We start from the raw sequence: 27,930 nt of genomic DNA, 5'->3' as shown, positions 1-27,930 counted from the left end.
CCAATGACTGAGGAGGAAGAAATGTTTCTGTTGAATTGAACTTCTGGACTCTTTAATTTAGCGTGTCACGACTTGTCAAACACGTCGAGTTCAGTGGTCCGACCTTCAAAGGCCAGCGTGATTTTGATTGATGTCGCCTAAGTCCGCCGATGCCTGTTTGTTGCCCTAACCCCGCAGTGCTTACAAAGCCACAGGTTCAGTGGGAGTGTTGGCAACTGCGAGGCTCTCAGTTTACACGTCGAGCCTCTGCTCAACGTAAAGTTTCCTGCTGTCGTAAAAGTGAAGTACTTCGGAGTCTACTTTGGTCAGAGAACTTCTACTCAGCAGGCTTTCGATTTGCTGATGTTTCTCCAGCGCTCAACTTGGTGTGAGCCAGTCGTGGCAGCAAGTCAGACAGTGATTGATGGGGCGGTGCCCTGTTGCGTCGTGATTGAATTGGAGCCACTCACAGACTCTTGCTTTGTTTGCTCTTTGCTTGAAATCACTTCTTGAAATTGGCTACAATGGATGCTGGATGCGAGGGGTTGTTTTCAGACTGCCATCAATTAATACCCCCGGTGTGAAAAATAATAATAATAATAGTAATATTTCCGCGTTTGTTTTATGGCAGAAGCACAAACAAGTCGAAGCAGTTCTGTGAAACACACAAGCTCCTGGATTTCAGTTTACATGGCAGGGCCAGTCGATGTCACCTTGCCTCGAGAGTGTTGACAAGGTTTGGCTGACCATCAACCTTTGGATGGGTTCTGTATTTCTAAGCATTCAGCCCTCTCTATCTAGCACCATGTAGGAGATGGATTGCCTGGCAAACGCCCACACAGCCCATCCTATTCAGGAATCGTAGAGAAAAAAAAGACCCACACTTCTTCCCTGGCAGGGAGGAAAAATGGTCATTAGGATGGAATCGTGATAGTCATTCACTTTTAGCAAATGGCTAAACAAACCTGCAGCTGGTCCCCATTCTTGTTCCGTACTAAGCAGCAACTGTTATCTGCCCAAAACACAAATCTCTGCTTTGCTTATCTTTATCATCCTCCTCCCCCTTGTTCCTGTTAACAACCAGAAATAACTTGTCTCAAGGATAAGGTCAGCGGACACTCAACAATGACAAGACATTTTCTCAGGGGCCACTTACATCTCCTCTGCTTATGGCCTAAGTGTCTGCAAGTCCAGCCAGATGACCGGGTCACGGAGCCTCCTGCTGAGGCAGACTGCCCTCTTGCCCCTTTAACAGGCTGCAGGGATGACAGAGAAAAGGCATAAGGGAGGGAGTGTGAGGAGGGATGGATGGGGTGCTTAATTGAATAATTCCCATCGCAGTTATAGCCATCATTACCCTGAAGCTAAGGCTCGCTATTTCAGAGGCTAAGTTATATCTTTAGGGAACGGCCTCACTGACCTTTGCTCATTCATGGCAACACTCATTTACTAATCTTCTGGTTACTATATTCCAGTAAATTCACAGCAAATTACAAGGGATCTGAACTGAGAATAGAAGTATTCTAAGAGCAGTCTTTTTAAATTCCTCTTAAAATAAAATGTCTATTTTATCTACAGTCGTACGCTTCCTTTTTCCGTATCCTATTAATGCACACATGCCACCCCACATACAACATAGACTTTTTTCTTCTTCCTGTCCATTGTGAGGAAAGTTTTGAACAGCACCCAAAAGCCATACCTCGAGTTGACCTCAGTTTCAACTCGCCTCCTACTATTCTCCCGCAACTCTTTGCTCCTGTGGCCCTCCCTGAATGCAGCATGCAACTCACCCACACAGCTCATTACCCAGTGGGGAGCGCCATTAGATCCCATGCCGTGTTTATACAGTTCAATTTGGATGAGTATCAACTGGCTTTTTTTTTTTTCTTATTTCCACATCAAGTTGAGTGGGTCACTCAGATTTTTCTCTGGTCAGTTCATTGGATCCGGTCCCATGATTGCAACACGGGACTTCAACGTTCTCGCTTGCGAGAGGGTCTTCGGCCTCCCTAACAAGGCCTTGTTGTGACATCATGGAAATGAATGAGTTAGTGTTCCTTAGCTTTCCCAATAAGCCCTCGGCTAATGCTGCTCCACAGATTATTTCTTACTTCATTCATCTTGTTTTGTCAACTGGGTCGAAATTGCTCATCCCATTCAAGAGTATCCCAGTCATTTCTATATTTCCGTCCAAAGAATTATTGTGACATATTTTCTTCTCATTTAGTGCTGATATTCTTACCCTTGACTTCTCATTGATATTATGAAGCAGCAGCATCTGAGCTGAGCCTCAGACCCCTGTGGAGGACTCCCTCTCCCCGCTCACCTCTGCCTGGCCCCCTCTCCCTCGTAATAAGAGATCCTCTCAAGTGTCAAGGTGGGACAAATGAGAGCCATTCCGCCCTGTAATGGCCCACAGAAATGGAAGCGTGTCTCTTTCCCAGCTTTAAGAAACCACTGCCCTTTTCATTTTGTTGCCATACGGTCTTCCTTTCTTCACTTTTATTCCTATTTATTTGGGATTTTACAGATGTCTTGTGTACATGACACTACTGAAGATACGTTTCTATTTGAGACTGGTATGTTAACACGTGAAGCATGTCATTTATTGTGTATCCACATCCCCATGAGTACATATGTAAGGTCAAACAGCATCGTGACTCAAGCGTGCACAGCGCTGCTTTGTCCCCATAGGCATGTCACAGCCTGATAGTATGAAAATAGATAGTAGGTCAGCTGAACATTCTTTGATAACGTTACGGGTTTAAGTGTTATGGGCCCTACATATGAGCTTCTGGCGGAAAACGGAGATGGTCTGCTCACAGTGGCTTCTTGTGTGGACAGTATTATTTCCTAGGCTTTTTCACCCCTTCGCCGCCCATCCACCCTTTCCTTCCCTGCATTTCATGGCAGTTACAGCCTGCTCTGTGTGAAGCCGAAAGATCCCCCTCGGGGCAGACATCTTCCTCTGTCCTTCCTCATGGCCCATGGAACTGAATAGAAGATTGTTGTTGAAGCTGCAGAGGAAGGGGTGAGATGCAATAATTGAGTTTGAATAGCCAAATTCATATGATTGTTGCCCACAATGAGTCACTCAGGAGTGTAATTACGAACGCTAATGGATAGTGGCATGCTATAGCCATCAATGCTAATGATCATTGCAGTCACGGAGAAAGAATGCGCTCAGTCAAGTCACAAAACAAAATGTAGAACAGACTGTATGAGTGAGTGCGTGGAGGTGGCGCCGATGAAGAAGATGGGTTCAGATGTCCTTTTACGTTCATCCCTGTGGAGGTGAGCAAAGTCATGCCCTGCTCCTTTCACCGATAAGAAGCTCAGTCTAGGTGCATCAGCGCGGATTGGTTGCGGGATCATCCCTCCACATGAGTCGCCGAATTATGAACCCCATTTCAGGTGTCGAAATAACTGGACTGCACTCTCTTGAATACTTATATTAAGACACTTGTTGGGAAGGATTCTGCTTCTTGGCTGAGATTCTGTTTTAATAATGGAGCTTCAATAACAGGATTTTTAATGTCAGCGACTCAATTAGGGTTAATGGTACTGGCTGAGAGCATCAGCAGGCACATTTGGTTTACTGCCCTTTTTTTCCCGTTCTGCTTCTCCTTTTTGTCAGCTCAACAGCAATACAGCTGGACATAGCCCCCAGAAAAAGAAAACCTGCTATTGTAGTTCGGGTTAATGAATGTCACTGGCTCAACTCGGGAAGCGCGACCTGTTGAGAGAAGAGAGAGCATTTTATTTAGGTGAGGAATGTCCCGTCCAGGTGCAGGAAAGAGGGCCAGCTGTACGGTTTCATGATGTTCTCTCTGATTTCTTCTTAGCTGCCACTTGTTACCGCATGATTTCGGCGGTGCAGGTGGACGGACAGCTGACAAGTGTTCTCCGCTATGTTGTTCTTGGCCTCGCTGCTCTTGCAGTCATTAGTTTTAGCAAGCGAGAGCAGCTTGTTTTATGTTGATGGTAACATGACTTCATAATTGCCAAGAAATGAGGAGGAAGGCAGCTGAACCACAAAAGATGCCTTGTCATAAGGTTTTCCAACAGAATACTTGAGCTCATAAATGCCCCGATTAAGAAACGCTCCCGAAGACGTAAGGCGTATCCAGTCTGCCATGCGCTGATGCTGCCTTGAATTGTATTGCTTTTGTGGAACCATATCAAGAAGACATTTATAGAGGCAGGAGAGATTATTTTCATTGGAAAGCTCTGGGCAATATAGCAGCTATATTGTTAGGCGGGTGCTCTGTCGCCTTCTCTTTGGCTTTGCGTAGAGGTACTAATGTCCCTGTTTGACACCGGCGAATTGCTTTCTCTGTGTGCCTGAAGAAAGATGGCACACTAATACATCTGAGTCTGTGAAGCCAAGGTCATTGTGAAATACGTTCCTTCCCTCTTTTACCACTTTAGCATTCTCTTCCGCTCTAATTTCCCCACTGGATTGGCAAGTCATGTTAGCCGCAGGTGGCTGAGCGCCAGTTTGGATCACGGTCTTACTTGTGTATCAGTGTACAGTCGCATGGACTGAAGACAGTACTGTGACGTAACGTCATCCCCAAAATAACAACCCGCTGCTACCTTTTTTGCGTGCTGCCATGGAGCCTGTTAAATGTCAAGAGTTCTCTCCATGTCAGGTCCCCACAGGTGTTAAGAGCAGTGGATCAGAGCTGCATTCAACAATGCTTGCCGCAGTTGCCAGTTCAGTAGCAACAGCCTCATTAAGTGCTTTCCTCATGATTTCCTCCAGATATAGCTCTGGATGTGCCATGTTAGCGAGATAGTGCTGATCCAATGATGTAGAACCAATGGTGTTTGGGCTAATACACAAGTCATTTAGGCAGTAATAGAGCCATTTTAGGAGGAAACCGGCTCTCGCGGAGCACAGCAAAGTTCCCAGGGGCATATTCTCTCGGCATCTCCACTCCTGCTGTGTTGCCTTTAAGAGGGCCATCCAAGCTGCTGCTGCTGCTGCACCAGGGTGCAAATGCAATAAACAGCTTTCCGGGAGGTGTACGTCGAAATGGAGACTAAAATAGCCTCATTCTCTCGCTGTAGTTGTAAATAAATGTTCTTCCTCTGTCATTCACAACAGACAGACAATCACCAGAAATGTGCTTTACACCACTGCACCATGGGGATCTCAGATAGAGGCAGTTGTGGAAGCGTGGGAGTTAGATATTTGTGCTGATAAAGATTCCATGTTAAATTACCGTTCTGCTGATACATCAATGTCAGGAAAGGATTGATGCTCCCTGCGTTGTGTTGAGCATGAGAGGGCAACTGAGAGTCTCACTCTGAGAAAATACCCTCACTGCTAGTGCTACCAGCAGAAACAGAAGACCCTTGCATTATTTGTAAAAAGTCAAATGGCTAAAAGAGAATGTTGTCTGAGACTAACCATACAGCTTTAACCATCAATAACCGTCAAAAGCCACTGAAATAATTCCACAAAAACCAGACCCTGCTTTAGGGCAACCTGTAAACCAAGTAATGACTGGGTGACTCTCAGGCCATCACGCCGTAAAGCAGCGTTGGGAACGGCATTGTAAACACCATGAGAAACTCAACATTAAGAGAGCTGCTGCTGATAAAGACGTGGAAAACAAAGAATGTAGGTGAAGACGTTTCTACAGCTGGTTAGTTAAAGAGGAAACAAGGCTACAGAAGGCTTACAGTTCACATGATCCTTTTGCATTTTGCATCAGAATTGAAGTCGCAAACTTGCACTTATGACCTACAATTGTTGCCAGTATTTTAGTCAGAAAAACTACCAAATATCATTATAAGTTTTGCCAAGCCAGCATGAACCTTGCGGGCTATTCTTAGCCGTGACCAGCCTGGAGTTTCCTTGAGACTGGAAACCCAAAGCAAACCAGTTAAGGAAGAGGCACCTGATGGCTGCTGACAGCTCCATATCACCTCAGATCAGTCCATCCAAGCTGAAAGAGAAGTGAAGTCATCCATCACTGCATCACCTTGTGGGACTCGATTTTGAGGGCTACTGCTCCTGTTCAGCTCTACATTAAGATGCACTCAATCCTGCCCTGTCACTTACTGCAGTCCTCATGTTGAGTTCCGTATTCGGATGAGAAAAACACCTCTGCACCCTTCTCTGTGAGCCATTAGCTGAGCAATTCTGAGCACCGAATTTCTCAGAGGTGGGTGCATGTGTGTACAAGTCTGACGATTCTTTAAGCCAAACCTTGAGTCAAAAATGTCTAAATCATTTTGTTCAAATGCCTTGTCTTATGCGATTTGCTGGTACGGGTAATTAAGCTGAACCAAGAAAAGAGGCAGCTCTCCCCGGAAGGCTGATACTTTCTGTAGGGCAGAAGGAATGTGTGAGAGAGTCCTACACTGCATGTGTATTTGCTAAATTCATATGAATGGAAGAAGTTCTGTGAAAGGTGATTCAACATTTTTACTGAACCCTTTCTGACCTCCTCTGTCAGTATTGCCACCCTGGTGAATCACATCAGTGCAAACAAGGATACTGTAGTTTATAGTTTTACTTCTTGGACGATTATTGAAGTTGTGCGGTTCTGGGCCGCAATATGTTTTCGTAACTTGGAGGAACACTTGGCAGGGATGAATGTTGTGGGTAATTAGGTTCAGAGGAAACCTGAAGCGAAATTTTGCTGTGCTGATCAGCGCTCACGCCGTCACACGCACAGTCAAAACACGGCAAGCAGAAGTCGTGTGAAGCATCAGGCTCGCTCCTGCACATAAACACGCCGGGCACTTGAGTAAAGCCCAGATCTCCAACGGAGTTAAAGCATAAACTCTTCGAAAGTGCCTGAAAAAACATAGTCACATACTGATACCCTTAGGCTGTTTAGACCACCCTCATCGGTTGGTCACCCTTTCTGTACAAGATTTAGTTTTGCATGCTGAATCCTGGGTGTGTGGATGTGCGTGTACACTTTTCCCCCTAAGTCCCATTTCAAAGCTATTTTCCTCCCTGGCTACTGAACCCTGTGCCGACTTAATTATGCGGCTGCTCCTCACAGTAGCCGAGGGTCTGAAATTCCATTTGAATGTGATGTGTGGGTTTATTTAATAGCTTTAACACCTGCTCTTTCTATTCGCCAGCCAAACCCAAAGGCCAAAATATAATCAGTAAAATCCCACATTTACCCGTTGAACAGGCGGCGGAATGCTGCAGCTGAACTGGATGAAGCCAAATGTTAATTTGAAATTCAATGATTGAGTCAGTTGCGTAAACATGACTCAGACTTGCTGGGAGCAGCGAAACCTCTGTGGCTGTGTCTCTGTTTACATGTGCGTTTTTGTCTGTCGACAGCGAGCGCACTGAAAGTTCAGCTGCCCACCTGCTTTCTTAGTTTCTTTACAAGCTGTTTTTCTTCCCCTCAGAATTTGTTGATGTGCTTTGTTTTGGCTGAGAAGTTCAACAGCTAACTCCGCTCTCCTTCTGCGCTCTCTCTTGCAGGTATGACTATGTGGAAGTCAGGGACGGCGTGGATGAAAGCGGTCAGCTCGTGGGGAAATACTGCGGCAAGATCGCCCCCTCTCCTGTCGTCTCCTCAGGAAACCAGCTCTTTATAAAGTTCGTGTCCGACTACGAGACGCATGGAGCAGGTTTCTCCATACGCTATGAAGTCTTTAAGACAGGTGGGTGGTCAGACGAAGCGGCAGCAGAATCCAAAGACAGCAGCACACAGACTACTTTGTTTTGTTTCATGCGAGGTTTTCAAGCTGCCTGTCACGCGAAATACATGGCTTATTAGCTCATGTGGTTTTCTGACGTCAACAAATGTCCGATTTTTCAAGCTAAACTTAATCCGTCACGTGAATAGAATAGAGTACATAAGTGATTTCGATAATGGGGCAAGAAACAACCTCTCCATTTAATTTCATGCTTTGTTTGTGGATCAGTTAAGGCACCAGAGCATCAAATTATACAATTGCAATATGGCAGGCAATATGCTCCGCGCGCAAGCAATGATTCATAGTCCCATATGTTCCATAATTCTCCCGCATTTCATCTCCCGTGAATTATTGTGCAGTAATTCGCTTAGCATTGATTCAGCATAAGTTGCTTGGACTGGTTCTCTGCTCTTATGAACAATAATTAACTGCTGGTGGAGGAAATGATTCCCAGCGTTTAACAGGTTCAGCACATGTTTTCGCCGGAGCCGCTGCACCTTATTGACATCTCCCTTGATCGACGGTGAATCAGGTGTCGAGGCTGGCTTGTCGTGCCAGTGCGACCGGGGGGACACCGAGTTGCCTTACTTCCACTGGCACCGAACCAACTCTATTCGCAGCCTGAAAACAACAGCAACATCTTATCAGTTTAGGGATTAGACGCCTCATTCTCAGGGGATGTATATCTAATCAGATGGCAGCATATGCCGTCTAAGAATTTCCTGTTGGTCAGCTACTTTCCTTTGTTTAGATTGGCTGGAGACGACAGGCATTCTCACGGCGACGGCTCCTTCAGACTTCAGCGACAACCTCCGATGACCTTAGAGAGTTGGTGAACAGGCCAGAAGGGTTCCCGCCTTCCATTTAATCCAGGCTAGTGTGTCTCTGTGTATCAAGGCTTACATATGTCATCGTCTTAGTAGGCAGCTGGTGGAGTTAGCTCAATTTACCAGATCAAAGTGGTACTCCACCCTGATACATGCAAGCTCATCTGCGCAGAGACGGACAGACTCTATGGTCTGGTTAAATCCGCTCCATTTCCACGTCCCATTATTAAAGCAGGATCTATTATAAAAGAGCTGCAACATTTTTACAAGACTGGCGTGGAAGAAATGAAAGGAGTAGCATGTTGCAAGATAACATGCACAATCTTGTACAGAGAAGTTGACACAACCCTGAACACAACTTTTCATCAATGCTTCGCACCCTGCCTTTGCAAAGCCCAGCACCACGAGGGTATCGCTATCTAAGTAGATCCAGATTCTTATTATGCATAGAATTTACTGCACGCTGTTCCCACTGCTGAGTGCACTGCTATGAGATCAATTAATACCGGTTTGTGCGAGAGAGAGATAGAGAGCGTGAACAAGCAACAAAGCAAGTTGATGAGCCGGGTTTATCAGCGAGCGGCGTATTTGTTGGGAAAACAGTGCGTTGGCTAACACATGTAACGTTAATGATGATACACAGATGCTCAGATAATGGGCGCAGGAGAAACGCTGGCGTATTCCAATGATGGCGAAGGAAGCCAGTAGTTTATCACCGCAGTGCAGGCCTGCTGATCACAACAAGTCCGGAAGTTAGATGCACTTCCAGCCAGAGAAAGAGGTTTAATGCAAAGGTCTGCCTCTATGTAAATAGCCTTGAGCACACAGGCATCATTCGTTACGGCTTTCATGGAGTGAAAAGTGTCGTAATTGGATGAGAGCAGGTTGTTTTGCGGCTCTCTGTGGCCACTTTAAAGTCAGTCAACCCTCTTCCATCTAACCATCTTAATTAGCACGGGCTATTTATTTCATGGCCTCCGAATGGCTGCCGTCGCTTCGCCGTCTGAATCTGGCCACAGATGGAACAGAATGAAGAAGCCTGGAAGATCGTTTAATGGGAAAATAGTTGCAGAGTTTGGATGTCGGTTCAGCCCTCCACAGAGTTAATTAAGATTAAAGTAAGGGCAGAATAACGTGTAGAAGCATGTTGAATGGTAGCACATGTATTTTTGAGACGCAAAAGACCTTTTAATCTTGCTGTAATTTCAATACAAACACAGCAAACAAACCATTTTTGCCTGTTATTTTTATGTTTTTGTCTGCATTGTCTGCCTGATAAGATAAATGAACAATTCAGATCATATTTAAAAGACAATTTTCAGGGAACAATAGGAGTTTTGGAGATGGAGTTGTCGATGATGAGCCATCCAGAAGTAGCTCCAAAATAAAGGGAAAAACAAGAATTTATTCAACACAGCATGCCATCAAATCACTACAATAAACCAACTTGTGCGTTCTTCCTTACTTTGCTTGGATAAATGAAATTGCTTTAGTGCTGACAACTCACAGATGCTGCCGAGCTAACGTCGCTATCAGTTAGTACGATTCTTGAACCATGAAAGTTGTTTTGATATAACGCTATGCTGTGTTTTTATGAAGTCATGTGAAATAATTTTTGTTATTTCGACCGTCTCCTTTCTATATGTCATAGTAGCCCGGTTCGCTAAGCTAAAGCAGCTTCGATATGATCACCATCATTAGCATGCGTGTTCGTAGCCAAGCTGGCTCTCATAGCTGGTGTGCTAACCTCAAACATAAGTGGGTATCTGTGCATGTCCAACATGTGTTTTCCTTCAGCTCCTCTGCAGTCGGCGACTAACCACATGAAGGCGGACTGAGAGCCCATTGAAGTGGGTGAATGAAAAGGATGCTGCAGTCGATAGTCCTCCGCCCCCATTACTCTCCGCCACTTGCTTAGCAAAGGCTGCGCAACATTGTTTCACTTGAAAGAGATAACAAATCTGTTCAAAGGACATTAATGAGGAATGTGAACTTCTCCAGCAAGGTTCATATTTATCATAAAACGTCTTCACACTGAAACACACCTGTGAAAACACTATCAAGGTGCACGGATGTTTATTTGAGGTGAAACCGAATGGTGAGCCTTGATTTCATGGATGACGCGACCTAATGGTGTAGGTCACATCTGGCACAAAGACACACTGTCATCACACCCACAAGCCGGGCCCATGGAAAAAGACAACAAATCTATTTAAGGGCGGCAGCGCAGCGCTGTACCTCCGGCCTCCATCACATTAGCAGTGTCATCATTCCTGACATAGAGGGGCGGGTGGGGTGGCGTCACTAAATGCTGTGTCAGTGCATCATGTTGTTTGCGTGGTGGTGAAAGAAAAGCTCTGGTCTGCTGGTTAATATTTGATAGCGGGAGTCAATTCTCCCCCCAAAGATTAACCCTCTGTTGGCTGCACGCTATAGCTCCCCCCAGTGCCATAAAAGTCGGGGGTGAAAAGGGGTTGGTCTGGGTTAATGAGCGTCCACACAAACATCATGGAACATAAACGGGGCTCTAAGAACAACACCTTCAGCCTCCGTGGCACCAGCCGCTAATCACCGTGACTAAAGCGACGGAGACGCCAGAGCAAATGGAAAAAAGACAAGTGAATATTTGGTAGTTGACACAAGGAGCGAAAATAGCAAGACGCTGTCACGTTTAGTGAGTGCTGCTCAGAGCAATGTTGTTCTAGTCATTAACGCCTAAACCCCGCTCTGCTTTTAACACTCACAATATCAGCTCACACGGGCTACAAAGTTTGGACAAAGTGCTTTCTTTTGAAACAGTTACAAAAATACAAAAATAAGAATCGTCCGCACCGCGTTGTAAGAAAATATCAATACTCAAATATTGGGATACTTGAGGGCGCGATACTGTGTCGATACTCTCCAATCGACTTTCCATTTCAGCTGCTTAAAATAATTTTAATGCACAGATCATTGTAAGTTTCCTTCATTGAAATAGTGGCTCCATAAAAAACTACTATTATTATTCTGTTTTTATATTCACACTGCCGAATTTGGTATATTTTCCTCTCTATTTCCAAGCCAAACTTTGTTAACTGAATGTCATCGTAGAGCTCAGAGTCAAGTTTGATTCGGAAGATAGTTGCATGAGCTCGGGAGTTTCGCCCCGGCAAAGACCACTTCATCCAGATCTGAAACTTGATCAAAGGCGTTACATATGTGTGAGTCTTTGGGACGCGGACCGCATGTCATCACAGTGAATGAGCGTCGCCCAAACACTTTTGAGGATTGAAATCAGATCCCGGGCTCGTATAAATGAGTGGCTTTAAAGAATTCACAGAACACGGCTGAGTGACAGTTGTTTACTCCTGAGGAGGAGGAGGGCTGAGTCGAAGCGAAGAGCTAAAAGAATCCATTACAGCTGGTAGTAAACGTGACAGTGGCAGGTTGAAGGTTGTCTCGCAGCCTGCCCTTCCTATTTCCTGCCGTAAAATTCAAATTGTTTGTTTAGAAGCCGTGTTAGCGGCTGCAAGGATCTCTCTGTTCCTGGTCTGGATGGAAGCCTCGATCCTTCCTCTGCGCTTTACCTACATTGAACCTTTCATACGTATGAAAAGCTTTCCTTTTTTTCCTGAACGTTAAGCTGATAAATCCACCAAAGGAGATAGGAACAGCTGCAGTGATAAAACAGAGCCAGTGAAAGGTGGGGAGTTTGCCTCTGACAACAGGGTGTATTTTTCTTCTATGTCTCCATGAAGGCTTTCACACATGTTCGTTTCCCACCCGCACTATCTCCTTCAGCCTCTCCTACAGATATCACCATACAGGGTCTTAGTGTATAAGCAGAGGAGTTAAGGCCTGAACCCACAGAGGCCTCAGATAAAAACATCTGTTGGATGATTATCTTGCTGTTGGAGCCAAAAAGGGATTTGTCTTGACAGTTTATTCCAAGTACGTGTTCTGACCGTAACTCTTGAACAGAGGACGTCCTTCTGCTGGACTCTGTTTTTGCATAGTATGATTGGAAATCACTGATATTGGTGTATGGCCCTAATCTTAATAAATATTCTCACCTTCATTTGAATATTTCCACCAATAGCCGACGCTGTGTGAACCCTTTCCAAAGAGCAATTTTGTTCTGGTCAGCTGCTGTGTTGAGATAAGGGTCACGGTGGAGAACGATGAAAGGAATTGCGAGTCGAGCTCCGAGCCAACATTCACAGGAAATATTACACACTGACCTGGGCATTTGATGCCGCACTTTTCTCGTGGCCTCAGCTCGCGCGCTCGACATGCATCTAGTTTTTTCTTCACTGAAACTGTCTGACATTTCGCTCTGAAAATGTGCCAAACTGCTGCCACCCAGGAAAGGCTTTTTCTCTCTGCAAAAATCTCTCAATTTTTCCTGTGAAAATATGTTGGAAGCTATTAAATTAATGGTGGCTGCTATTCTGGAATACAACGCTCAGGCTCCTGAACTAAATGTCAACTCTTTTAGAGTCAAAATGTCTCATGTACTTTTGAAAAGGGGGAAAAAAAATCAATGGGGCTCTACCTCTCGCAAAAAAAAAAAAAAAAAAAAAAAAACTTGCAGACCAGCTTAAGTGTACCTGAGAAGACCAGCAAGTTGTATGAGTGACAGTAGAGAGATACAGGCTCCGTGGAAGGATAACTCACTGCAATTTGGGATTCAAACTGCCCCATCTGCGACTGTTCCTCTGCTGCCACGGTCTCTAGATTGCCTGCACTTGACAGCACTTATCTGGTTCTTTCTTTTTTTATGCGCATAAAGTCGATATTTATTATTGCATTATTGCACCTCCGACTCAGAAAACTTCGACTACATTTAGTAACCGGCCGTTGCATCTTTGTTTCAGGTCCAGAATGCTCCAGAAATTTTACGTCCAACAGCGGTGTCATAAAGTCCCCCGGATTCCCGGAGAAGTACCCCAACAATCTCGACTGCACTTTTATGATCTTTGCCCCAAAGATGTCGGAGATCATTCTGGAGTTTGAAAGCTTTGAGCTGGAGCCTGACCCGACGCCCCCAGCTGGTGTGTTCTGCCGCTATGACCGGCTAGAGATCTGGGATGGTTTCCCTGGAGGTGAGTGATCATTTGGAGTCCATTTTGTTATGGGGAGCTCAGAGAAAGATGTACTCTGAAATGTGTGGCTACTTGTGCACAAATGATTGTTGAGACCATCTTAAGACGAATAAAACTTTATACAATATAAAGGAAACCTGAAATAAAACATCATTAGCCTCTCGTAAAAGACTCAAACAGAACTTTGTACATCGAATAAATCTTAAGAGTTGACATACAGTGTTGGGTTCAGTCGAGTGGATGTCGGAAAAGACTTCAGGTCTACCACAGCTCATAAACACAGGCTATCTCACCCAACCAAAATATCCCACTCGGCTCTTTATCGCTGTGGTCTGGTGTCAAATATTCCAAGAAATATGGTCTTGCAGCTGAACATTCCAACCAAGTTGACAGCATCATAGTGTACGATGACTCTCCCTCTCCAACCAATGGAATACCTCTAGAAGAGACACTATAATCAAAGTGTCACATGGTGTTACAATGCTAAAAAAAACCTACCTCAAACTTTCCCTGCATCCAATTGGCCAATTTCCCCAAAACACAGAGACTACATTCTTGCTTTTGGATTCTTAATTACGTAGCGAGGCCAGAATTGTTGGTGACCAAGAATGTCCCAACGACCTGTTAGGTTCCATTAGCTTCTTGTGTCGACTGTTTATAACCAGCAAAATGGGAGGTGTAATTACATAGTCATGTGGTATTATCCAGGCCAACAGCCTGCTGGCTTCCTGAACTACCCTCGGAATGTATCCAAGAGTTGTCAGGGAACTCCTCAGTCATTGCCCAACACCAAACACGTCCTGGTTACAAGTGGTACCTCACCCTCTGTAACCGAGCAATAGGTTTCCAGGCAGTAGCTTTTTACTGGAAAGAAATTTTTGAAACTGACTTCTTGTGACAACCACAAGAAAGGCCCACACTAATTTCACCCTGGACCACTGGTTGGACTCGATAAACGCCGGCAGGAATGCAGATTATTATCCCTTTTAAAAAAGTGATTCTGCGATCCAGAACCTGCAGGTGAGGGGGAGCGATGGCAAGAAGGCAGGTGTTGTTCAAAGTGAAGCGCTCATAGCCGGAGAACAGGCTTTGAACTTGGCGAGCAGAATCACCTCTTGAAGTTGATGTGAACAAGATGAAAGCTTTTCTCGCCCATCAGTGGCAGAAAATTGAAAGAATTTTATCTCGTTCAACTTGGAGCGCATCAGTATTCTGAGCAGCAGGTTTACCTGCAGTTCATCGTTCAGCTCACACTTTTGCACCATTTAAGGAGAACGCACTCCAACATCTCTAATCCCCCCCAAATTCTGGGGGTGAGTTTACGATTGATTTTTCAGAGGAAGTGATAGGTAGCAATTATTGTTCACTCATTGTTAAATTGAATAAAATGTTCATTTTAAGGAGTGTGTTCAAGAGCAGAAAGTGCACCTGTGTAGCAGACTGAAGAAGCTGTGTGAGACAGAGAGAGAGAGACAGCATTCCTAAAAAACAAGCGAAGGGAGGAACAGACTGTTGGATCTTGCCGGCCGTACCTGTGGTGACTGCTGGATCAATAGTGCATTAGCTCAGAGGGCTAGAAAGAGTTGCCCCATCCTCCCGCATTTCAAAGAGTGCCTCAGACACTGCAGAAGAAGAAGAACTGCGGCTCACTCTTTCTTCCTTGAGCAAGAGTGAGTGAGGCAGGATGCAGAGTTCACATGAAGGTTCTTTAAAATTTCATCGTGCTCTGTGGAGTCATGCGGATAATCCTGGAGATGGCATTTATTTGTTCATCCCAGGTCTTAGTGGCCTTAAAAGCACAGTCAGACTCACGCACATACACCAGGCACCTGGCATCTGAAGCCTCACACCTTTCGGCGCAGAGGCTCCCGTGGGCCCTGCCACTGCCTTCCATGTAGACGTTGGGTTTTGGATGACAGGAAGCTGCAGGGAGGAAGGACTGTCACCCGCCACTGATCACAGCATTAGTCATCACAGATAAGCTGCAGGTCCCAGCACAGCAATACGCCCTTACAAGTGCACATGGATCAGAGCACAGGGCGAGGCCTTTATGCTCTTGTGCCCTCTGTGACTCCCTTGTTAGCTCCCCTCCTCCCTCTGTCTGTTGTTTTCAGGCAGAAACCTATGCAGCATATTACACTTACTAGTCCTGTGTATTACTTCTTAATTCTTTCTGAATCTGATGTTTTTGATGCAACAGTTTATGCCAAAATTTAGTCTATTTTTGCAGGACACTTTCCACGTCATCGCCTCTTCTGGGAAATCAAAACTGAAATTCTGCAATGGAATTGAACCCAAATAGTTTACATATTAAATAGTAGTGTGGCGCATATAGATATGCTGTCCTGAAAAGTGAAAGTTTTTTTTGTTTGTTTGTTTTTGGTTTGTTTGTTTTTTGCATCACTTTTTTTTCCTCTAATCAATTTATCAATACAGGAAAGTTCCTGCCACTTTATTAAACCGTTAAACAGATGGAGGATGACGTAATTCCTTGTCATATTGATCTTTTTCCTCTCCTTCTGCATCCATGAACCTCATTGGTTGTCTTGCTCTGCTCTGTTACCAGTCAAACTGTCTATGTCCAACATCACCCCTGAGTGAATCAACTGAGTTGCAAATACGACTGTGTAAAAGCTGATTTTTTTTCTTTCTAGTTGGTCCATACATTGGGAGATTCTGTGGACAAAACACCCCGGGCAGGATCATCTCCTACACCGGCATCATGGCCCTGACAATCAACACTGACAGCGCCATCGCGAAAGAGGGCTTCTCAGCAAACTTCACCGTCATTGAAAGGACGGTTCCAGAAGGTGAGCTGGCAGGAAGCTGCTGAATTTATATCCCAGAGAGGCAGCGGTTGCCAACAAGATTTTTGTTGAGTGAGGTAGCTGCTAAAATAAAATCCAAAAAGAGGTTTCAAGGGGAAAAAGACAGTTCGGGTGGCAAGAGAGAGACGGAATGACTGTGAATGTGGTCAAAAATGGCGAGTCGAAAAGAGTGGTTTAAATGTCGACACACTGTAGTAGCATGTTTCATACATTAAGTGTAAACCGAGCTGTAAAGTGCAAAGCCGTAACTGCCGTGAAGTAGACACCTCCTGTCTCTTTATTTGAAGAATGGCTTTAAGTCTCCCCCCACCTTTGGTGGTTTCACTGTTGCCAGACGGTTTCCAAATGCCAGTGTCACAACTTCTCTTCATCCGAGACACACCTCGAGGGCTTTAACATGCGGCAACGTGGTCGGCGTGGCTCAACCTCCCGACCCTGTTTTGCAACGCTCGCCAGCGAAACATTTCATTAAGCAGTGCGAGCGCTGGTCGTCGTCGTAAATCTTTACAGAGGCTGGACCACCCCAGACAAGTCAACGTCTTTGAAACGCAACAGAGATGGATGACATTCAACAAATCTACTAATCATCCCCAAAAGGATTCTGTCTGGCCGCAGGGGAGAGAGAACACACACATGCACGCGTCAGGCCAAACCGATGTCACAGTAATGAACGGTGCAGCGACTGCTGATCTCATCCCTCCTTCCTTGACTTGAGCCCCTGTGATCAGATCACAAAAGTATTATTTCCATGGGCTGTTATCAATATGCTTGACACTCTAAATCTTATTTTTTTATCTCACTGAAATGCTCATGTTCACGTGTGGACTTCCATCGCTCTGCATCACACGAGGTCCGTCAAGCTGAAAGATCTATGCGAGGCGATAAGCTGATGAATGCAGGCTTTGTGAAGTGTTCCGAACTTGCTTCTTCTGCCGTCCCCTTGAGTTACTGTTCTCAGCCATTCTTCTGCTTTCACTGTCATGAAAACCACAGTACAAAGTATCAGATATAAAGCGATACATTTTACGTTAAAAGTCTGATCGCAGTTGTGACATAGCCAAGAGGCCAGTCCCGCACAGCAGCAGGTTTAAGGAATGTTCTGGAGCTTTGAACTTCTCGTACTTTCTGTATCGCTGCATGAGTGAATCCATTCAGTGATAGTCCTCATTGAAGTGCAAGATGCAGCTGGTGTTTTTATAGTTACATGGTGGTTTCTGTAAAGTAGAACAGGAATTGAGTTCAATAACCATGAATCGCATGTGTATAAAAGGTCCTCTGTATTGTGTTAGTCAGCGTAATATTGTCCGCAGCATGATCTACAAACACATTAGTCACAGTAGAATGTTGCTCTTCAATACGAGACTTGTTGCCCTATGTAAAAGCCAGCAGCAGTTTGTTTGTGTGAATCAACACTGAAGCGTAAACCCACACGTTGACCCACTAAATCCTGTGTTTCAGTTGATTCACATGAGAAACCCATTGGTGTGGATTCGTGGACAGAAGCCGCGACACAACTTGACGCTTAATCTGCATTCTTAAGTTCAGAAATCTCTGTAAACATACAGTATGAGAGTCTTAGGGCCATGACATGCTTTTCTCTTTCTACATTTTCTCTGACCTAAAGACGTTGCCATACTAGGCATCTGTTATTGTGGCTCTGTCCACAGCGGTGTCAGCATGTCTGACCTGACGGGGTTGAAAGTCCTGACCCTAAACTGACCTGAGTCTTCTGCAAAGGAACCCAGGATGTCCTAAAACCTCTGCCCCGTGTGATCACAGGCACCACAAGCGCTCTCCTCCCCTGGGTCTACTGAGTGTGATTTACAGCCTTAAAATACAGATTTGCCTAAAATCTCCCCAGAGGCAAAGTTGCCAAAAAAAAAGAAATCCTTTGTTTTGAAAAAGTCAAGCTGCCCACTGGGACACGAGGAAACCGATCCTGGCAGAGGTGGGAAGACTGTGAAAGTCACATCAAGGGCTGATCTTGGCCTAAACTTAGCCGACACTGAATGTTTAATGAAGACTCCGTAGTGCTGAGACTCTCCCTCTCTGCTTCCATTAGACCTGTAGAGGGAGAAATGGCAAGGATTTACTGAGGCATCACTGATTCGCGTTTCTTTTCTGGTGAATGCTGAGTGCCTGTCGTGTGGCATCCTCCTCCCCAGAGATCAGCTCTTATTCAGGGGGACACTTGAAGTATATGCACTGTGCCTTAATTCCACTACAGGTCCCATCACTCCCCTGATCTCACCACTGCTTTTTCTTGTGTTTTTTTTCCCCCCCAGACTTTGACTGTAGCGATCCTTTGGGAATGGAATCCGGAGAGATAACTGCTGACCAAATCATTTCCTCATCCCAGTATAATCCCAGCTGGTCCTCAGAGCGCTCTCGACTCAACTACTATGAGAATGCGTGGACCCCTGCAGAGGACTCAAACAAGGAGTGGATACAGGTACTGTGAATGAAAAGTCAGATTTAAGCCACTATATATATTTTTTGTGATAACACAAAGCAGAAAGATGCAGAATGTCTTAATACGTATGGAAATATATGTTCCTTGGAGGTAGAAAATAGACCACCTGCACTTTGTTTTGGGAGTGAGTCACAGTCTGGGAGCTGGATTAGGAGTGACTACACCTTTCTTGAGCACAGTGAGGCCTCTGTGCTTCTCTGACAGTTTCTGGTGGTGCGATTGCATCATAAACAGAACAGGTTTGATGGTGGGAGTCAACACAACTCCAGCTGTTGAACTCCATATCTTTCCCGCTTCACCCCATGTCACACTCGATGACCATCACTCATGTTTGGGTAGGCTGGAATTGGAATTGAACTTGGATTCAGCCCAGAACAGACAAAAAATAGTTTGAATTATTAAGCCTCCGGGCCTTGTAAAGACCCCTCGCTGATTTTCTTTTTTTTTTTTTCATGTGTTCAATAGTCTTCGCTTCACTGCTTAAAACTTTGGCCTTGACATTTCCCTCAGGGGGGAAATTGCCAAACTGACCCCAAACAAAATATTTGCCAGGGGAGTGCTGTAAGCCAGCTTTTCCTTTTCTGCAATGAAAATATTGTCCTCAGGGCCCCCCAGAGCGCCTCCAGACTCATATAATCAGCTTGTCTAAATGTTGGTTTTCATGCACTCCCATACTTGTATATGTCTGTTCTATTTCTCCGCCTAGCACGCTCTGGCGTACGCAGCTCCAGCAAGTGTGTGAGTAAATCTCCACCACTTCCTCCAGGACTGAGTCATTTATGAACTTTATCTATTTATCCATCGAGTCGAGCAGGGGAGCCATTGTTGCAAGCTTTTTTTAACAGTTGGATCTGACAAGGCAGCAATTTACTGCTTGTGGGAGAGCCTTCTTGAACAGTAAGATCAATACCAAAAAAGGATTTATTTTTCTCGCCAGAACTGCAGTTGGATTCTGCTGTGACGTCAAACATGCAAGGGTTGAGTTTTAGTCCAAATAATTGCGTGTTTTCACAAGCAAATAAATCATAAATTACGCTCCAAACAATAGTCGAAACTTCCATCATTTTTATCGTACAGCATATGTGTGATCCAGGCATCCCCATAGACTTCCATTCATTTTTTACCAGGGCAGAAACATAGTGTGTTTTCATGTGATTCCAAGCACTTCTGAATTATCCTCATCCCATAGAGGAGATTCAATTCAATTCAACAGTTGCAACTGGGTCTGCCGCAGTAGCAGTAAACACACAACAGTCAAATCAACATGTTTAAAAAAAGCACGGTCACATTGAAACAGAAATCGCAAATATAAAGAGCAATGTTGTTGCTACCAGTGCAGGACAGCTGTCTACATATGTGTCAAACTAAGCTTGATAAACCTCTTTATCAGACTAATTTGTTGCTGCTATTACACTGAGACTTTGACAGGGCAGCAAAACCGGGTTCCCATCGGCGGCACGGTCTAATGGACATGCCGATTTCCCAATACTAATCCGATCAAACGTCGCGCGGGCCTCTTTTAATTTCCAATTTCAAAGGCAGCGTAAAAGCCAAGTCGGAGGTTGCCGCGTAATTTATGTTTTCCATGAGCGTGATGCACTTGTGCTGAGCGCTCGGACCAATTATCACAAGTGGTATTAAAAAGAGGAATTCTTCACTCGGCTTTCATGAAGCCGGTGTTCGGTGCCTCAACAAGCTCGGACGCCCTCACGGCACGTACAAATCATCCCAGTATGGCATCAGACGCATAGTAAACAATTCATTATTTATTTCATCATCATCCCCCCGACTGCGGTTTGAGGCAAGCGGTTTTATTATTCATGACAAGCAGCCCTTCCTTTGACTGCGCTATCCTTTCTTTTTTTGTCCAACGTACTCCAAATTTGTCATCCATTTTAATGCGCCTTCTTTTCTGATGTCTGAAGAGGTAGAGGGCAAGACGCTGGGATACGTGCGTTTCTCAAGGTAATTAAATTGGTCGCGTATCGTAGCGTGGAGTTGCCGGGTGAGCTCGGTCATTCATCAGCCCTTTGGATACGCAGAAATGGACAGAGGTCCTTTGGGGGAGGTTTGTGGCATGAGGATGAAGCGCAAGACAGAAATCCTTCAAAACAAACGTATTCTTTCCTTTCAAATCTGGCCATCACCCCGTCTCTGACCAAACCCCTCGAGAATTGAGGTCTTCGGTTCTGTATGCGCATATTATCTATCCGCAGGAGTCACGACTTCTTTTGAAGCTGAACAGGATGCGCTACAGGCGTCTCTGCATCAGTTCGAGGTAATGAAGGATTCACTCAAGGCGATGTCCGCAGCACTGCATGTTAATTCTGAAGAGAATCTTTTCTCCTCTCATTTGAATACTGTAATAAACTAACTGAAGAAAAGTGTTTGAAACAATCCTCCTCAACAGAGATATGGGCGTAATACACCGTTATAATTCAATGATAGCTGACTGAGGCTGTGTCCATTGATCGCACATATACACAACATTAATAATTCAGTCGAGGAGGGAACCCGACTGTCGATACCTGAAAGCTTCTTATTGGAAAAATCTGCTTATACTAATACACAGTGCTCAGGCCTATATGACACAGAGTGCATTTTCTTTACTATTATGTCATTTTTGCCAACTGGCACTGCGTTTTTAAACATGTGTCCAAGACCAAACTGAACACCTTCTTAGTTTCAATGAAAAAATTGGTCTTGGTCTCCCTTTATCTTTACTACAATGCTAGAGAGCTTTCCTCACCCTCACTACTTGCTATATCAAACGTCCGAATGAAACATTCTCCAGCAGCTTGATTTACATCTTCTACCTTCAGTTGAAGGAGTCAATTTCAGCTTGAGCTTTATTTACAAGGCATCCCCAACAAACCCAACGGTTTAATCATGAACAGAGATAGTGGATCTTGTTTCCTGATGGATGAGCGCACAGAGCATGAGAAGCACAACATTGTTTGTTTACACACCATGCTCATTTATCTCCTGCAAGTGATAGTAATCTCATGGTAAAGTCAGCCAATTACAGAGGATTGTGTCGCAGCTTTATACGAGCAACATAGGGAAGAGGGACGTGGGGGGGAGGGGGCACCTTGACCTCATTTCCTCACACTGATCTATATGGCTCACAGTGTTGAGAAACAAGTTCCACTTAGCAAAGATAACAGGTTTAGCTCCAACCAAACAGCCTCTAATTGCACACTTCCGTGATGAAAACACTGTTTCCTCCAGCCAAAGAATCCATCCTCATGTTTGTATAGGCCTCACAATATCCTGTTTTCATTCTCATCCAAGTCTGCTTTCGATAATTTCTGGGTCAGAGAGAAGTTGGAAAAAAACAACACAATGAGCTTTGGTTCTCATCTCACTCCAGCGCCGTATGATAAGTCATTATCGCGCAGACCGGTAATTAACAGCAGCGGCTCAGTTGATAAAGTCTTAAAGCCGATCAGGCAGAAGTTGGTTGCAGCTGCCGGTGAGATCATCATCAGGCCGTATAATGGAAACAATGGATACCGTCTGCGCCTTGCTGCGCTCTGGTCATACTCTCTATTGGAAAATCAATGATGGGATTGAGAGCCACACTCCAGCGGAAAAGCCTAAAAGTGCGACTTCACTTCGACTCCTGCCTGGTGTGAAGACAAGAGTCAGCGCTGTGTTAGTACCTTGAGAAGAAATTTCAGTCATAGTGCGAGTCATTTTGGGCGTCTCGAACCACAGACAGCGACACATTGTGTTGCCCCATGGTCACTGAATGACCATCCTCTGTCGCACAGACGTGGCTCGCCCTCCGTAACGCTGTCTCATGGCTACAAGGAGATTACTCAGAGCTTTAGTCGGATGTGTGTGGCGTGAATAAGAATGACAAAGGGGCGCGATGAGTCATGAGGAAGGAAACAGTTGTAATCCTACAAGGCGATGTAATCCACTCAAATTTGACACAACAATCTGCGCTCGATGATACCGCATTCATTCCTCGTAATCTGGGGATCACAAGGCTTATTTTATCCCCTTAAATAAATGAGCTAAATAAAAATATGACTGAAAATCCAGTGTTTTACATAGTACATTACTGAAAACTGAATAAGTTATCAATGCGTGCCCTGTTGATTCACAGAGTTTTACTTGCTTCCTGAGCTACTCTATAATAGCTTCCAGACCTTATCTGGCCGTCACATCTTTTGAGATCCAAAATAACTTTTTTTTCCTGACCAACAGCTGCACTGGCTTTGATGCACTCCCTTCTTTTTCACCCTTGGTACTGCCTGTTTCTTTCTTTTTTTTTTTGGATGGAGGAATAACCACACTCCCTAGAGCCTCGATTACTCAGTCAAAAGCCCACACACAATAAGAGGGGGAAGCCTCGCCGCCACAAACACACTTCTCTCTATAGGGGAAGTGGATAAATAGCACTTCTAAAGTTCTCCTGGAGGACATATTACTGCCTGAAACCTCATGGCAACTGAATTGTAGGTCAATAAAACAGTCGAAGCTGAAGGGACTCTTCATCCGTAGTCCTTATTTATCTTTATAAAACACTGAATAGAATGTTGTTTATAGCAATATTGCAAATGTGTTGGTGTATTATTCCAAAAAAACAAACACATTTATTATTTTTTTAAGATATAAAGCATGTGTTCTTACAGCATTATAGTACTTTCCTGGCTTTAACTAAGCAAATACTGGGGTCCAGAAATGTCCCAAATGGTCAACTTCATCTGTGCGAGCTCAGGTATATCCAAAGATGCCTTTCATGCTCCTGGTTTAAAAATAATGTGTGGTTTCATTAAAATGACTGTTCAAATCCAAGGATTTAAGAGCTGAGAGCGTCATCCTCGTGGGCCCTGAATATGAAGACACTGTTTCATGAAACCTCATAGGCCCATCACTAGAACCTCCTTTATAAAGAATCCGAGGTAGAGTTGACTGAAGGAATGGATTGGAGCAGTATGGGTACTACATTGCGACCTGCCTGGGAGAAGTTAGGGATCACTGTGCGGTGAGACAGTGGATGGTTGGATGAAGATAATTGAAGATTTAAATTCTAGGAAAGAGGAGAAGAAGAAGGAGGTTCATATTCATTGGGGACATGAAGAGGAGTGGTGGGACAAGGGTGGAGACTTGAGATGTGAGAATGTTGGAAGTGACAAAGAAGCGTTTTAATTTCAAACTTAACCGTTGTGTTTGCTGGAAACAGAACAGTGGTTTACACTTCTCACGACCCACCACTCTTTTCTCGCAGAAATATATAGCGCCTACATCATTCCAGTCTTTCAAATACCTGATGTTGACTCCAGCGTGTTCATTTAATTGCACACACAGCGGCCTTTCAGCGACAGACTTTACAAGCTGTGGCTCGATAAATACTTTTTTCTGCTTTTCTGGTTTCATTAGCCGGTAAAAAGACTGAAGCCCAGCGCACTGGGTGTTCCGAGGTAAGGGCCTTTGACTCTTCCTGTGCCCTTCGACACAGAGAAAAACACGTACCCAATGAGTCAAGTGTGTTATGGAGAGAGCTGAAGCTTGAGGACGCTCGGAGTAGACAGGGACTCAGCTGCCCACATTTCAGCCTGCTGGTGCTGCGGAAAGATTCTCAGACATCTGGGTGATTTCCTACCCAGCCAGGCATGTTTACGACTGTGTGTGAGCAGATTCTGTGTGAGTTATCGTCTATCCGCATACCAAGAATATGGACTGTCATTTCTCTGTAGGTGGGCTTCCGTCCAAACACACTTAGCTATGAATATCAATACAGACGGCCTGAGACACACTCTCAACTTCAGTCATTTTAATGTATAGGGGCGGTTTTTACATCTCTGCATCCTGATCTCGATGGTTGGAAGACTGTTAGTCTGCAGTGACTTCTGGAAAAGAATGGTCTTTAGCATGTAGTTACGCGAGCTGCGTCCGTGGCTTTGGGATGAAATGAGTCCCACTTGTAATCATTAGCTTGGCCTGTTTGTTTTCTCTGCGGCCTCTGTGGTGTCGAAGGCAATACTTAGACCCAAGCGTCTCGGAGGCCCTTCTTCTTTTCCTGACCTGCCTAACCTCGGCCTGTGAGCGGACCTCGTCGTGCCTTCTCTAACAAGCTACCATTAATAAATCATGCTTTGCTCATTACCCAGGCCGTGTTATCTGCCAGGGTCTGGGCCATTGATCTAGTCTCTGCACTTCTTCACCAGAGACCTTGTTCTTCTGTCCGTCATATCTTCCACTGCATCGATGTCGGAAGCGCGCTTTTCTTTTCATCGCCGAGCATTTGGTTCCTCTTTGACTGCTTTGTTCTGAGTCAGTGAAAGACCTGTGTTTAATTCACATATCCAGATGTTTTTCTGGAGCACTTGAACACAAAAAAAGAAGCCAATAAAGATGCTATTCAGAAACAATGAATCAGAAGGGAAAGGTTTCACATCTATTCAACTGGTGACAATGAAAAGGTAAATCTCTCTTCATATATCCGTGGGCACAGTGGGAACACGTACTTCAGTATGTTTCTTTCTGCACCTTGAAAAACACGTGTCTCATGTTTAAATGTACTTTGCCTCCAATATTAAATACCAAGGCTGAGGCTGAAGCGCTGTATTAAACCTTCATTTTCCGTCAATGAGCGCTCATTCTGGGCTGTTGGATGCATGTCAGTTCCGTTGCCTGAGTTTGGCGATACTTCATCTTGACTAGATTACGATAACTCCTGTTTTCCTCCAAGAAAAGATGCCTTGTCAACTCACTATTCACCATTATATTGTCCGCTTGGAAATCGATAGTCAAAAATAAAGTGTTGCCCCTTCCACTCCACACACACTACTGTAAGAGTTACATACTTTTCCAGCCAAATCGCTATATAAAAGGAAACAACTGCTCTGCGGGGACAGGATTTTTATTAAAGATTAACTTGGGTTTGCTAAAATAGGCAAGCAAATGGCTCCCAATCACGCTCAAATATGTCCGGAGCCTGTGCTGTCACATCCAGCTGCTAAACCAACAGGGTGGAATTTTAGTTCCTGCATTATTAAACGGGAACCTTCTGAAGCAGAAGGGATTTGATTTTGTCTGTATTTGTGGACCCAAAAGAAAATGCAGGATTTACCAAGTAAGCCCTTTGAGCCTGTAGACAGGAACAAAACTCTCTCACTGTGTCTTTTTTTGTAAGTCACTGTCTATCCAAATCCTTTCAATGGCCAGAGAGGGGAACGGATAGAACCTCATTTATTATTCCCATCTGTTTGCCCTTAAAATAAGAGTAGTAGTGTATGTTTTGATGTGAGCTTTTTAAAAGCCAAAATGGAGCAGCAAAATAGCACATTCATTCAGTTGATTCTTCTTTGACTCAATTATAATTACACATATATTTACACATCTGGCTTGTATTTCCTTTATGAGGCAATAAGATTCAACCATTCACCACTGCTAATAACATGCTGTGCGAGGTGTGACACAAGTATACTCCCACACACGATAAACAGTTGGCATTCTGCAGTATAATCAGGAAATTATTTATATATCTCTATCTCTATATATGTTTATATATATATATATATATATAAAATATATATATATATATATATATTTTTTTTTTTTTTTTTTTACCCATTTTTTTTTAACAATTTCTGTCAGTTGAGTCAACTCCTCTTGTAAAAAGACTAGTTCTTGGCTTTTGTATTTGCTGCTGGACTTCAAATGTAGCATACATGTGCAGCATTAATACACAGAGGAAGATATTCATCCCGGCTTGTGGGTCTGGCCGTGGCCACTGCTGACCCTAATTCTCCTGGCAGAATGCGTAGCCGCTTACCATTAATGTACTGCAGATCATGATTACTTTATGAAGCTCTGCATATTTTCGAAGCACAATACTCGACATTCCACCTGTGCCTCTTTCGTCTTGCGGCCGATTCAGAATATGTGATTGCGGTTTCTATTCAACGTCCTGGTTTATCCAATAAGCTCCTCTCCCAGTTCAGGAAATTAAGTTGTCATCGTCTCTGTCTCTTTTATTAATGTGAATAAGATTTCATTAAATTCCAGGTAACGGCCATGGCCAGAGGTGCTTCTAATAGTAGGGGTTATATTTTTAACTCTTCGCTTCATCTGAATTATGAATGGAGGCTTGGAAAGAATTTTCAACAGGAATTCTGTAGCCGTACGTCCTATCGTCTTTGATAGTTCAAGGTCTGAAAATCGTGCCATGTTTTCACGCAACTTTTTCAGACAAATAATTTTCCTATTTTCTCGTTTTCTTCTCTGTAGGTCGATCTGGGTTTCCTCAGGTTTGTCTCAGCCATCGGTACCCAGGGCGCCGTTTCCCAAGAGACCCGGAAAATTTACTACGTCAAAGCCTACAAAGTGGATGTCAGCTCGAATGGGGAGGACTGGATCACGTTAAAGGAGGGCTCCAAGCAAAAAGTGAGTGCGTTTGTCGCCCACATCACATGGCACAGCCCTTTAAAATTATTGGATTTGTGGAAGATGAATTCCAGAGGTGTGTCCTTGCGGAGGGGGGAGACTGAAAACTAACCTTTGAAAGTGTCATTTCTGCTGAGAAAGTCAAAGGTAAATACAAGCTGGAGGCCTCAGCCAACACCAGCTTTGGTTTGTGTAGCAAATACACACACCTGAACAACTGTTCCTATTGTTCGACATGCTTTCTCAGCCCTCGGCTCATGTTGTCTTGCAAAATAGGGTGTGTCTCAGATAAATATGTGGTCTATGCCGTGTAAAATCCCTGTGGGTCATTAGACATGATTGGAGTTGTCACTGAGGCTCTTGGTCCAGGGCTGAAGGGGGAAGCTGAACCTAGTTTATAGGGGAGATTTACGTCTACAAAAAAATAAAATCTGCTTTAACAGGCACATACAAAGTTGCCATTGCCCTCTCTAGAAATGTGGCCCCTAATGTGACCCACGACAAAGTGGCTACCGAAGTACTGATACCTCTGCTGTTGAGTCCCCTTATTCTTTGTGTAATTTGACCCTCGGTTATAAAACACAAATATATTTCGTAAGTTGAGTTTAGTTTGTTATATTTGAAATCATGAAAAGTGTTTCTATGTA

The 27,930-nt window shown here is 44.3% G+C and overlaps 1 protein-coding gene across 2 annotated transcripts in view; it reads left to right on the top strand.

Annotated features, from left to right (window-relative positions):
* The window catches only part of nrp1a (neuropilin 1a), a 49,864-nt gene that overhangs the window by 7,681 nt on the left and 14,253 nt on the right, over positions 1 to 27,930 (top strand). For both annotated transcript variants that reach the window (XM_053859270.1, XM_053859269.1), the window contains exons 4-8: positions 7,451 to 7,632; positions 13,352 to 13,579; positions 16,234 to 16,389; positions 18,693 to 18,859; positions 27,128 to 27,283. In XM_053859270.1, coding sequence (XP_053715245.1) covers positions 7,451 to 7,632; positions 13,352 to 13,579; positions 16,234 to 16,389; positions 18,693 to 18,859; positions 27,128 to 27,283 — 889 coding nt within the window. The remainder of the gene's footprint in view (positions 1 to 7,450; positions 7,633 to 13,351; positions 13,580 to 16,233; positions 16,390 to 18,692; positions 18,860 to 27,127; positions 27,284 to 27,930) is intronic.

Source organism: Synchiropus splendidus, chromosome 3, assembly GCF_027744825.2.
Source record: "Synchiropus splendidus isolate RoL2022-P1 chromosome 3, RoL_Sspl_1.0, whole genome shotgun sequence".
NCBI classification, from domain to species: domain Eukaryota; kingdom Metazoa; phylum Chordata; class Actinopteri; order Syngnathiformes; family Callionymidae; genus Synchiropus; species Synchiropus splendidus.
This window is presented reverse-complemented; position numbering and strand designations above follow the sequence as displayed.